This window comes from Pagrus major, chromosome 5 (assembly GCF_040436345.1).
Source record: "Pagrus major chromosome 5, Pma_NU_1.0".
NCBI classification, from domain to species: Eukaryota; Metazoa; Chordata; class Actinopteri; order Spariformes; family Sparidae; genus Pagrus; species Pagrus major.
The window spans coordinates 20,220,283-20,233,377 of record NC_133219.1 but is presented as its reverse complement, the minus strand read 5'-3'; the positions used below and the strand labels follow the sequence as shown (position 1 = coordinate 20,233,377).

The window sequence follows — 13,095 nt, the reverse complement described above, 5'->3', positions numbered from 1 at the left end:
TAATGATAATGATTATAATAGAAGAAGAAGAATTTAAAAAGCTATTACACAAAACTAAAATACTAAGTTAGCTACTGTTACTTTACAAATTAAGATTTCTGCATACAAAACATAAATAGAATTTAAATAATATGATATTATGATATTTTGTTCAAAGATTGGTTGATTAATCAATTGATTAATAGATCGACAGTCGATTGACAGAATTGGTAATTATTTTGATTATCTTTGCACTCATTCTGCATTTCAATGCAAGACTTTTACATTCAGATGAGCATTTTAGTAGTTTTATTAATTGTTTTAATTATTTTTTTTATTAAGTAAATGACTTGAATTCTTACTCCACCACTTGTTAAGTCTTAAAGCAAAATGTAGGCATTTATTATCAGCTTAAGTTGCCTACTCATCATGAGGGATAGCCCCTTCTAGAAAGTTAAACTGAATTACTGAATTTATTATCTAATTTATTGTTACTTGAGTTTTGCTGCTTGCCCATTGTTTTCTCTGCTAAGGAACAACAACTGTAGTCATTAGATATCCTAAAGGCAGCCGAGCAAGATGTAAAACATGTTTTCTCTCAAAGTCCTTCCTTTGAGCAAGTGCACAAAATCTGACATTCAAGTATAAGTCCCTTGACACTGTAGCCTAGCCTTTTATCATTACAAAACAGCACTGGGATAAATGTCTACTTTCCATTCCTCCATCTAAAGATTATAAAAAGGTCTAAATGAGTCACACATTTTAAGATTTTATACAAATACATTCCAGTATGCTTTTGGTGTTATCATTAATTATATGAAATACAATGAGATCATTTTGGTGGGAGTGTGGGAGAGATACATGTCTCCAAATGACAGCTTACTGCATCTATCACTGTTTGAGTTGTCCTGCTGCAGTAAACAGGTCTCTTATCTAATGGTGGACCGTTCTTTTAAAGCTGGTTTCTCTATTAGACTAGTCATGCAGTACTTAAATCCCTTTTGTGCAACCCACTTTCACTTCTTTTCATACACAATGCGGTGCTCTCTGATCCTCTCCATCATTCTACCCACTGACATTATATAACATCAAATCAGATCATACCTAAAAAGAATCATACTCAATACCTGTATTGTATGCCTGTGTTCAATGACTTGAACAACACTGTACCCCATCACACACACACACACACACACACACACACACACACACACACAGCATACTTTTTATTTTACGATATGAACAAACGACCTCAGAATCATCTTAATCTTGAATTGATTGGGTATTTAACATGTTTTATTTGATCTTTATAAGATTTTACCCTTTCATGCATCTGTCCTTTGGTTCATCTGTCAATGAAAACGTCCACAGTGCTTTGAAAAGACTTCTTCTATCTTTTCTGGCATAAAAGTACAGCAATCACGCGTTTTTACACAATTTACACAAAAACACTTTTCAAGCTTTTGCTGTGCTGAATGTGCCAATTCTGCCCCCGTGATTTACAGTGAGCGAAGGGAAAATTTCTTTCACTGCCGTATACAAGTCTTCAAAATCCTGGTTCACTGTGATGTCCTAGAGAGGGATACACAGAGAAGCAAGTGAATATGTTTAAAAAGGAGATTTGCAGAAAGTCTCATAGCGGTGGGATGTGTGTGAGTTACCGAAAAGTCTAATGCTTCTATGGCTGAACCTGGGTTATCCTTCACAGACTTCAGGATCCCGTAGCACCCTGCATTCTGGATGGGATTCCTCCCCATCTGGCCAAAGACAAATATTAAAAATTAAAGTATATGGCAATAATGCACAGATGCCTTTATTGTGGGTTTGGTTCTGCAGGTGGCAAAATAAGTTAAGGCTACTAAAAGGCTTACTGACCAACTGAACACCCCTCGCCTCACCCTCCCCTGGCGCTAGAGCCAGTGTTTAATTTGACCAATCTGGGCCACCTGTAGAAACATGGCGGTGCAAAATGGCAGACTTTGTTTCCCTAAATCCCTCCTAATCATACACACATTTAAAAGATTACCACCCCTTGCGCTGGGAATTATGTGCCGGCCTATTTCTTGGCTGGGACCAGTTACTTCCTGGAGTCCTCACTTTGTGTGGGTCAACTGGTCAGAGCCAAGCAATAGTTCATTAGAGCGCTTAAGAGGTGCTGATAGGTGGACTTTGTCACTGTTGAACTGAGCCAGGCTAGCTGTTTCAGCTATTTTTTGTCACCCAACACTGTTCCTCCTCTACCAAACTGTGCTGAGAATGAACTCATTGCCTCAATGGTAAGTCCACTACCAGTAAGTCTAATAAAGTCATCGCTTATGACATGAACCCCATCCTCCTGGGTGAAAGTCCTGGGTTTGGCCCATTCATCACTATAACCTCCCCCCTATGTGGACGTTGCTGCTCTTATACGTCTGCTGACTTCCATAAAGGCTTACTTGTACAAGCCAATCAGAGCACATTGGGGCTGTTTCCTCTTGTTTCAACTCTCTATGCTAAGCTAACCTTTGTTGCAATTTGTAGCTTCATATTTACAGACATACTGTAAGAATGGTAATTCTCTTCTTATTGAAATTCAGGCAAGTAAGTATAGCCTATGTCAGAAAGCAAAGCATGAGGTCAAACTAAACTTAAACTTTAAAAACTGACAAGATGCTATTGATAAAATTTAGCCATCCCAGGCTACTTGTACTGCCTAAAAAACAGGTGACAACAATTTCAGTAATTAGCTGCGACTAATGCAAATTGGATTGTGTCTTCTAAACTTTTTAATAAGTGAACTCTGCTTTGGAGTTGACATTAAAACAAAGTACAGTGATCCATTTACTTTATCCCATTTTATCCACTGATGCCCCCCATTGCTTTTCAAGCTACAAGCAATCTCTTTTCAACAGCTTACATTCAGGGATTTGATTGTCTTGTTTACTTTGAGGCCCATGGCTAGGCGAATGGCTCCTTCAGGGGGTATGCGGTTGTTGCTGCGGAGAGTAGCAGGCAGAAAACAAACGAAAAAAAAAGTGTGTTGGAGTGTGAGGGAAAGCAATCACAAAGTGTTATTTTTTAAATGGCATTATTCATCCATGTAGCACAATGTCTGGAAATTTGTGAGGCAAGCTTTGTTTTGCTTGAATTAAAACGAGAAGCAGAGGAAACTGAACTTTGTTTATGGTTTTCACTTTAAGAAAAATAAAACGATTTATTACCAAACCTCAGAAAAACTCTCTGAAGGGATTTTTGTATTAGTTTTCTATCGCAGTTAATACCATACAACGTAAAACATATCCTTTGCTCTCATTTTGGATTCATGAAAGATGATCCAAGCTGCCCCTTTAAACTTTTACTATAGGATAATGTGATTATCAGATAACCCAAATAACGAAGGCTCATACCTCACATTCAACTCCTCCAAAACGCTGTTCTCCTTCAGAGCCTGTCCTAAAGCGATGGCTCCCTCTTTACCAAAACCATTGAAAGAAAGATCAACAGATCTAAGGAAGATGTTTCCCTAAAAATCAGAACAGAAGAAAATCTCTGGTAGAGAAAGACTTCAAATGCAATAATGAGTAAAACTTGAACAAGTTCTCTAACAAGATTAACAAAGGAACAAAGAAACATCTTCATTCAAAGTGAGAGAGCAGCAGTATCAGTAATAAGCCTCTCAGGACCTGAATCAATCAAAGCTGTCAGTGCAGCTTACTGATCAGGGTCCCCTTGACCATCTTGGTCATTAAGACAGAGAAGGAAAAACTGTCTCTGCCTCTCCTGCTGTGAGAAGCTTAATGAATACGTGACCGGGGGGCTGCTTCACACACAGGATAAGTGAGTTAGCCAGGTTATGATATATAGTGTCCTCCTCTTGTAGCAAATATCAACCTGCACAACTGAATCATAACATTAAACTTAATATACAAGTTTAGTTTAAAACAAAATCAGCTGAATTTATTGTGTTGAGACTTTACTAACTTCCACCTGTAGTCAGGGCTCCGTGGACTACATGGAGCCTAGACCACAACTACATCCAACACATTTCGTATGAATTGTGCTATGAGGACGGCCTTACCGCCCAACATCACTTTCCAATCTCCGTCTGGTTAGGTTTAGGCACAAAGACCACTCGTTAAGGGATAGGAAACATCATGTTATGACTTAACCTGGTTCTGTTGCCTCTACACGGCTGGAAAATGTCCTGATGTCTCGTTAAAGACATCCATTTTCAATGGCTTTGTACTTACAAATGTTGAAACGCCGTGGTTTATCACTTGGCAGCCTTCTTGCTAGCTATAACACCACCTCCATCCCCTCCAAGTCAGCTCATACATACATGCGTACTATAGAAATGTTGATATGGTCTATTTCTGAATGCGTATATATGGTTAATGGGCCGACAATGTTCTAAACTTGATTTGATTTTTCATATGATATGAGCTTACAAAATCGTGCTGTCCCAACCATTCACTTTATCACCTGTGGATGTTGTTTTCAAAAGCTAGTGTTCAAACATTGAATACTAGGTGCATTACCCCGAGGCCATTGGCCAACATCACAGCTCCTCTCCCACGAATGCAGTTCCAGGCAAGACTTAGTGATCTCAACCCTGTGTTCTCTGACAGCGAGTCTCCCAGGATTCGCCCTTTAGATAGGAAAAGAAAAATAATGGCAGTCTGACAAAATAAAATGCTACATCATTTAAGAAAATGTCTAATATCCTCAGTGAATAACAATGTATTCTTCAAATCTAATATAAATCCTAGTTATCAGACAGTCTGTAATAGTTTGTATCTGGAAAGTGAAACTCCGATACTGGAAAATTATTCACATCCAGGAAAAGATGACAGATATTTGGCAAGAAAGCGAAGTCAGAAGTTCTTATTAAAATGAAGCACACTCATTTCTTCACTCTTTGGAGGTAGCTTATCTCATCTCCAGTAGATTCCACTGAGATGGTGTGATTGTGTGTTTCATGGCCTGGTAAGTGAGGGCTGCAGAGGCAGAGAGCCCAAAGACAAAGCTCCCCCATCATCATCTCACCCACTTTATCACAGGGATAGGAAAGTGCATGGCACTCAGCAGTTCATAATCATAGAAAAAGACATACTTACTGTGCTCGGTTGAAGAAGCAATAACACCATAGCAAGACTGTCATAGTGTTTGATTGGTATACTTTCTCTCAGGAACCTACCATATGGAAGAGTGCACTAAAACGGATGATGTTTCTTTGATATTTCAGCACTGGAGAAAATAGAATTGAATATGTGGGGCTGAATCATAGTCATGCGCATGGCAATGAGACATGGCGATGTCCCCTTTCCCAGAGACAGATTTATTTTCAATCACCTACATCAGATGCTTTCTCCTCAAGGTGCCTGTCACAAAGCTCATCCACATCATAATTGAAAGAGGTTTTAATGAAGGCAAAATGTTCTTGACCTTTGAATGCCACAGTCTGCTGCTGCCTGCTGTCTTATGACTGCTTAGAGATAAGGCTGCACCATTACAGCAAACTCATGCTGCTTTCATGAGAATGGTTTTCCAAAAGTCTAATAGCACATGGTCATAATTTCAGATAATTCTGCACTCTTCACTGTAATTGGTTAATTTATAGGGCTTTACTGTATACTCAGTTATCATCCAATAAGGAAGAAAAAGAGGACTTTGCATTCATTCTTTTAACAAGTTTTAAACTGGTCGTTCATTAACGCTCAAACAAAAGAACACATAAGTAAAAAAGTTTTGGTTTCAAGCAATAAAGTCACTGATGACAATTGAAAGATGGCACTTACAGTATCTGAAATTTACTATTGAGTTGCAACCATCAATTTTTTGAAAAGGCCAAATTTAAAGGTTCACTTTGTACGAATGTTGACTTTTGAGTCTCATTCCAAACTCGTCAAATACGACCTACAATCCCAAAGTGTCCTTTAAACTTAAGAGCAAACTGTCTGTTAAAAAGCAAAGAGAGAGAAGAGAGAGAGAGAAACAAGACTCATTTACATCTCATACCTATTTAATATCCTCTTCTAACTATTGATACCACATATTATCCCATGCTGTGAAAACATGCAAAGTTATGTATCTCCATTATAAATCTTTAATATCAACTTAATAAAAATGTGAGACATTGGCTCCTTCTTTGAAAGATGACAATAAAAATATGAGACCTTTACAAGTCTAATTGCTATGCTACCTGCATGCTCTCCTAGAGCGTTGTGGCTGAGGTTGAGGTGCTGCAGCTTGGTGTTGGTGATGATCGCTGAGCCAAGGTGTTCCACAGACCGGTCTGTGAAATTGTTTCCTGACAGATTAAGGTTCACCAGGGTGCTGTTCTCTTTAAGCATACCAGCTATGGCTCTGGCCCCATAATCCCCAAGACTGTTGTCGGATAGATCCACCTCTGGGATTGACACACAAATACACAGGTAAGAGGTCAGGTATGATGGAAAGAGGTGAAAAGACCAATACGTGGAAGGAGAAAGCTAAATCACGAAGAGGTAAGCAAAGAGAATAAGTACAGGAGAGTCTTTGACTATTCAGAAGATGTTTTATAGTTTTGTGCTGTACTGTACATCAGTTTTTGATTGTCTTTATTACAGTTTGATTTGGTATCCTGACTACTGCTGAAGTAAGTCTCAGAAAATAATTATTGGTAACTCCTTCCCTTCCCTTTTTTTAGTCTGAAGTTCATCAGGTCTGAATTTTTTAGAGGACCAGTGTGTTTAATGGTGAGGTTGAATATTGCAACCAACTGGACCCCCCTTACCAAAGTCCATCTCTCAAGCCAGTGTTTAGTTTGTTCATTCCAGGCTACTGGAAAACAAGGCAGTGCAACAATCTTGTGTTTTCAATCGTTGAGTGGCATTCCCAGGTCATCAAGTACCGACTCCTTGAAATTCTAGCCCAAAGCGTCGGTATTTGACGACCCGGGCATGATCTTCCTCCAGAATTGCCTTCCCTACCCTTAAGGCAATTTTACATAGTCAATTTCAAATCAGAAAAATAGGTCTCCTTTGAAATTCTGTGTTGGCTAATGTCTGCTGCAGCATCAGAAAAATAGACACTGGCAACTAATCTGTAATATTTGGACTGGATTGCCCCTGAAAGTTGAATAGTGGTGTATGATAAAGACTGTTAAAAATATCGCCAGCAGCCCAAAGAGCCTGCATGACTCACAGGAGTTATTCTCCATAGATTTCCCCCATAGGTTCCTGATCTGCACATAGGACTGACATTTAACAAATATGAGACAGGGACCCCAGATGTTAAATGGTGTGCTGTGGCATATAATTGGGGTGAGAGTGGCGTATGAGTGGGAGTCAGGGTCGCACTTTTGCTAGAGAAGACAGATTGAGGGAGAAGGAGGAGAGACTGTGTGCGTGCTTGAGTGCCAAGTAAAACCACCTGTAATGTAACAATTTTCCTTTAACATCTCGGCGATAGCAGCTCCGCCCATTCCCTCCATCCAATTATCTCGCAGGTTCAGCCTCAGTATTGAAGTGTTGGTTACCAGGGGAACCGCCAGCGCTTTGGTGCCCTGCAAACACACAACCAACCACCCCCCCTCAAAGTGAAATTCTTCTGTTTGTTCACTGCAGCAGTATATTTTCTTATCCGTATTCCAGTTAAAAGAGTAGATGTACTGATGCAGGTGGGCAGAGAGAGAGAGACGGAGAGAGAGAAGGAAAGAGAGGAGGAGAGAGAGGGATATTAAACCTGTGTGAGACAAATGAAGCAGAAGGGAGCTGTGTGGAGGCGTGGGTCAGAAATGTAGCTTGCAGAACATGAAAATTATAGTTTCCAGCACGGCTAATGAGAAAGTTGAGTGCATGAAGCCTTATGTTAACTTGATCTTAGAAAAGCAGAGCAGAAACAGCCCCATCAGAGTACAGCATGTTTAAATGCACGTCGTATGTACGCCAGTCAATCTGCAGGACATTAGATAAATGACCTTTGGAAGCTACAGTGTCCTACTTTAATTCTATTCTGCATGATTGACAGGTGAAGCCTTTTAAAAATCCAGTTCAATTTGTCTGACTGATGTTACTGAAGCCGAAAGCTCAGGAAATGGCTTGTTAGGGAATGGATTTACTGATACAACTTTCATTCACAGCGTTATGGTCCAGTGGAAACCTGTAAAAATGTCAAACTGTGTTGCTAAGAGCTCCAGGCAACGTATTTTCACATTTCAGAGGATGTACAACCACAGAGCAATTTTACATTGATTAAGCATGAAAAAGACAACTAATTGTTATTGACTTGAGGCCTAAAATAAAGCGCAACAAATTACTAGATATGCATATTGAATTTTATTTTTCCGGAGTAGCCTTTATGGTAAAAATAATTCAAACACTGTGTTGAACACTGGCACGTTAATTAGTATTTGGTAACGTTTGTTTTAAACCTGACGTCTGTGTACATTTTCGTGTTGTATGAGAACTAAAATAATAATAATAATTTGCTGTAAAGTGTACTGTAAAGAGGATCTATTTCCTGGGAAAGGCTTAACACAGCGCTCTCTAGACATGATTGTTGCAGTCCCCCTGGAGGGGAATGTGACTTTGAATTAATTAGTTTTCTCTGAACAAAGGTCTGATCTGAAATAGCGTTAAGTGAGACAAAAAATTTCAAATACTTGTAGGTCTGTATTAAGAAGGCAGGTTCAGTTCAAGTACCTTCCTTCCTCCTGGTGAAACTGATGTGATGAGCAAAACAAGACCCTCGCAGACGCTATGAAGCTAAGACAGACAGTCCAAGGAACTGTATGGAAATTATGCATGTAAATGGGCAACTTAAACTTTAATATGTTTATGGACTAAACTTCGACTGGACTTTCACTTCAGCACACATAAGAAATTAACTTTTTGACAAAAGAAAAAATGTTAATTATTACTGCCTATAATACTTAGCTTTTGAATAAATCATTTTTCTTTGAAATAAACAGCTGTTACTGTCACTAAAAGAATAAATTGGACACAGATGGCTGCTCAGTGGCTGCTGATGAGATGTTGTTGGCTCACACCAGGGTTCCAAATTATAAAAACCATGGAATAAAATTATAGAAGTAAAAATGTGGATATGATATATATAATATGGACTGGGAAAATAAAACATATAAAGGACCCTCCCCTGCTCGTCCCAAAGAAAAAAAAACATAAGCTTTCAACAATTCTTACGCCCCTTCGCCTCTAATAATTCCCATACAGTCCCTAACTTATGGTTGAAGTACCTGAGGCCCCAGACCACGATGCATCATGGACAGCTCACTATTTTTCATTTGCCGCAGGAAAATAGAGGCAGGTGCCACCTGTAGCTTCTCACACGCCTCCATGTAGCGCGTCTGGCCCGTCGGGTCATATGCCTCCTCCTGATCTGCAATGTGAACAAAGACTGTAGAGGTGTAGTGTCTGTCTCAATTGTTCGCTATCAATACCTCTTTTGAAAGAAGGAGAGATGTGGCACTTCTCCTCCGGAGGAGGACCTTTTGAGTGTGATATTGAAAAGTCCCTCATGGCTGATTTCGCCCTGTCAGGGGAGCTCATTCATACCAGATGGTTTTCACTTCTGGTTAAAAGGAAGCCTGACACAAAGACTGAGATGAAATCATCAAGATGCAGAACAGGGCTCCACATGTGTGGGCAGGCGCGTGTAGGAGTTTCTGTTTTTCTTTTTTTCCCCTTCTTCTCTGAAATCATTGAGATTGAGAAGATGGAAAGGCGGAAGGGACAAGATTAACAGACGGGGTGACAGGAGGCCTTTGTCTTATCAGAGCAAGTTCAGATGAAGATTTAATCAAAACTCACCATCAAAGGCCTTTGCACTGTTGGAGCCTTGAATAAAATATTATTTTAGGTCATTGTTAAACATATGCCTCACATCACCAAGCAATTTCCTCACTTTTTTTTATAATAGAGAACATCACACCCTTCATCACTGTAGAATGTAATAACTCTCCCACCCTATTTGTCTCCCTTTTTCTATCCAAAATCACTTATCTCTCTACCTCCGAGCTCCAGATCTGTGTCACAGTCATCATCAGAGATCACACGATCCTCTCCTCCCAGCTTCTCTTGTTTAATCTCTTCCTCCTCCTCCTCCTCCTCCTCCTCCTCTTCCTCTTCCTCTTCACCCTCTCTTTCACCTCCAATTAGCATATTCCTGTCGGGGCTTGAGTGTTGGCTGTTTGGCCCATGCATGTTGACCTCTGTCTGGATCACTCCTTGCTGGGTTGGAGGATGACAAAGTAAGACACTGTGACTCCTCAAAGCGGCCAGATGTTGACAGCTTGAGTGAGGAGATTTGACGGATTTGCCGTCAGGAGAAAATAACTGACGCCTATGATACTGATACCTTTGAACTACTGAATGTCGAAGGAACTGTTTGCAAGCCCGTTCCTTCCCTAAATCCATTCAACTGCTTGCACTAGAGGCTGTTTCAGCTGTATTTCACTCCCTTTATTTCTTGGCCTATGGCATATTCACTACGCATGCCGTATATTGTGATTTTCAGGACTAAATAGGCCACTTATAAATACCATTATTTGGCATTTGTGTGGTACTGCACATGTCCAAGGGCACTCACTGTGGCGCATACAGCCCTGTGATTAGACTACATCAAGGTATAATTAAAACAGACTTTCAGTGTGAAACTCTGAGTCTCCTCTGTTAAATTAATTCATGTGAATACACAGGTCAAATGAATGAACCATAAAAAGGAAATAGCAGATCTTTAGTCCGTGCTTTTCAGACTTTATTTCCTTGCCTTGGGGAAGGAAAGTGTTTAGATGTGCCAAGAGGTGATATTGTGGTCAAGACCTCTTTTTATACTCTCACAGAATATATTGCCACTTAAAGTCTCTCTCCTTTCCTTATTTAATCTCAGCAGGCTTCATAAAAATCTCCATCTGAACAGTGCTTCACTTGCCTACCTGGTTGTTCACACTTTCCTCTCTCAACAGTTTGCACACTTGGCTGGATGTTAGCTTCCTACCTCCCCCAGCTGTGGCTTCTCACTTTCTGTCTCTGCGTCATCGTGTTCCAGCACAGAAGGCAGCAGCGTCTCCTTGGCCAATTTCCTCCCATGAACCATGAGTACGACACTGAGTAACGGTGATATTGATACTGAGAAAGATATATTTAGCTACCTTTACGAAATCCCTTTCAAATTTTGCTTGTTTGTGTTAAGACTCAATGTGGCGTTAAAATATTTATGCTCTGAGTGTAATCACTGCACTGCATATGACCAGCAGGTAGTGCAGGGTGTGTTTGTGCAACCCATCTTGCTCAATAGGAGGGTCAAACATCTTTGGGAGCTAATTAGAAAGGCCAGTCCTGCTCTACATGACAGCCGGTCACCAATCAGAGTCGGTGTGTAAAGTTTGGACGGCTTGTTTTGTTGACGAGTTGCCATGGTGCTGAGAAGCATTTCTGTATTCTGAGTGCCGACTCTCTGAGCCATGACGACCAGCACTTACAGAGGCAGGAGGAGGAAGGCAAGCAAATGACTTGTTTGCTGCAACTCTGTTTTTCAGGGGAAAAACTCTATCAACATCTAAATCTGACCTTCAAACTAAAAATGCTTCGACCTTAAACAAGTCCTCCTGCAGGAATAAACCTTTCCGGTGTGGCATCTTTCTTAGATAAACAAGAAAAAACAAACCCCAGCTCATGTGTTGACATATTCTGTAAATGTTTCTCTTTATTTGTAAGTAAATGCAAAGTCCTTGCAGTTGATGCATTAAAATGGAATACCCTCAATCAATTACACAACAAAGGTCATTATAGCAGAGGCTGATTGGATCAGAGTTGTTCATAGCAGCAGCGATATGCAAACACAGAAAAAGAACCCCCCTCGAGAATGTTTTTTTTTTTTTTTTTACCATCCAAAAGCCCTGTTAGAAAGGCTGGATAACTTCACAATACAGTCTCACTGACTGACACAGTGCTGGTAAATAGACAGAGCATCTTTAAATATTAACAGGAGACAGAAGATCACCATGCATTTATTTAATGCTGCTGTTTTATTCCCATACCTAAAGGATATGAGAGACACCATAGAATATGCCTTTTTTTTGTTCTTTTTAAATCAAGCAGAATCATAGTGCTCATTTACATAATCAAAATACATTCTTAGAAAAGGTCGAAGTGGTACTCTTTATATTTTATACTTTGTCTTTGAATATATATATATATAGAAGCTATATATAGAAGCTATGTCTTGTATCAATTGTTTTCCCGTTGCACATTTTACATCACAGACATTTTCCTGACGGCTCTCATTCCAATTCAGCTAAATCTGTTTCAACAAATTATACACAGGAGACATTCATCCAGAATGCACAACAATGGCGACAATCGGAATCACCCATTTTCTCCCGGCAGTAAAAATAGTCGACTCCGGAAAAAAAACAACAACAAAAGAACAAATATATTCTCAGCAGCTGTTAGGGACATTTGATAATCACATAGAAATCCGATAATCATGCTGACAGCTATCTTTAATTTGAATCAAAGACAAAGAAAGGAAACACTCAAGACTCAGAAGCTGACAAGAAAGCCACAGGTTACTGCAGAGTGGGTTATCAAAAAACAATGTGGCCCTCTGCACAAACATATTCAAATTACAACCCTGACTCATTGGAAAGCAGCAAATGACCACAGCGGCAGTGTGATTGCCTCTTGTCCCTGAATGAATACTTCACTGCAACTTAAAACAATAGAAGTGAACTGCTGAGATCAAAACAAAAAGCCACGTGGGCAGTTTCTTGTCAGCAAAACACCATCTGTAAGATTAGATTTGCAGGCTTGTGTGACTCACAGAGCAACAAATTCATGCTTATTTTAAAATCTGACCAGTTTGACAAGGTAACAAGCGGAATAATCCTAAAAAAATACACACCTGAGCACATGCATGTTTTACACCCACTCGTAAAGAGATGATTTATGATGACACTTGATGATTTCTATGGCACACACACACACACACACACACACACACATGTGCACACACACACAAGTATGCTGATGCTACTGAGCAGGTGTCAGGTCACAGTGAAAGAGTGGCGTGTGAGCCGCAGGGTTGCGCAATATCATGCAGAAAGAGAAAAGAATAAAGAATGAGTGTGTTGCA

General features: G+C 39.9%; 1 protein-coding gene across 1 annotated transcript; it reads right to left on the bottom strand.

The window, feature by feature from the left end:
• Positions 1-1,434: 1,434 nt before the first annotated feature.
• lrrc74b (leucine rich repeat containing 74B) lies at positions 1,435-11,055 on the bottom strand. Its single transcript, XM_073465717.1, has 10 exons — positions 10,957-11,055; positions 9,971-10,190; positions 9,197-9,339; positions 7,372-7,504; positions 6,161-6,367; positions 4,497-4,606; positions 3,366-3,481; positions 2,876-2,954; positions 1,641-1,736; positions 1,435-1,551 (listed from the first exon to the last, which is right to left on the bottom strand). Exons 1-10 carry the CDS (start codon positions 11,053-11,055, stop codon positions 1,435-1,437), a joined length of 1,320 nt encoding a protein of 439 aa, XP_073321818.1.
• Between the last annotated feature and the right edge of the window lie 2,040 nt (positions 11,056-13,095).

Excerpts from the sequence above, each read along its gene's own strand:
- lrrc74b (XM_073465717.1), bottom strand. The coding sequence starts at position 11,055 with ATGGTTCATGGGAGGAAATTGGCCAAGGAGACGCTGCTGCCTTCTGTG. Across the intron at positions 7,505-9,196 it reads ATCGTGGTCTGGGGCCTCAG|GGCACCAAAGCGCTGGCGGT; the intron begins GTACTTCAACCA and ends GTGTGTTTGCAG. Across the intron at positions 6,368-7,371 it reads GGAAAATTGTTACATTACAG|AGGTGGATCTATCCGACAAC; the intron begins GTGGTTTTACTT and ends TGTCAATCCCAG.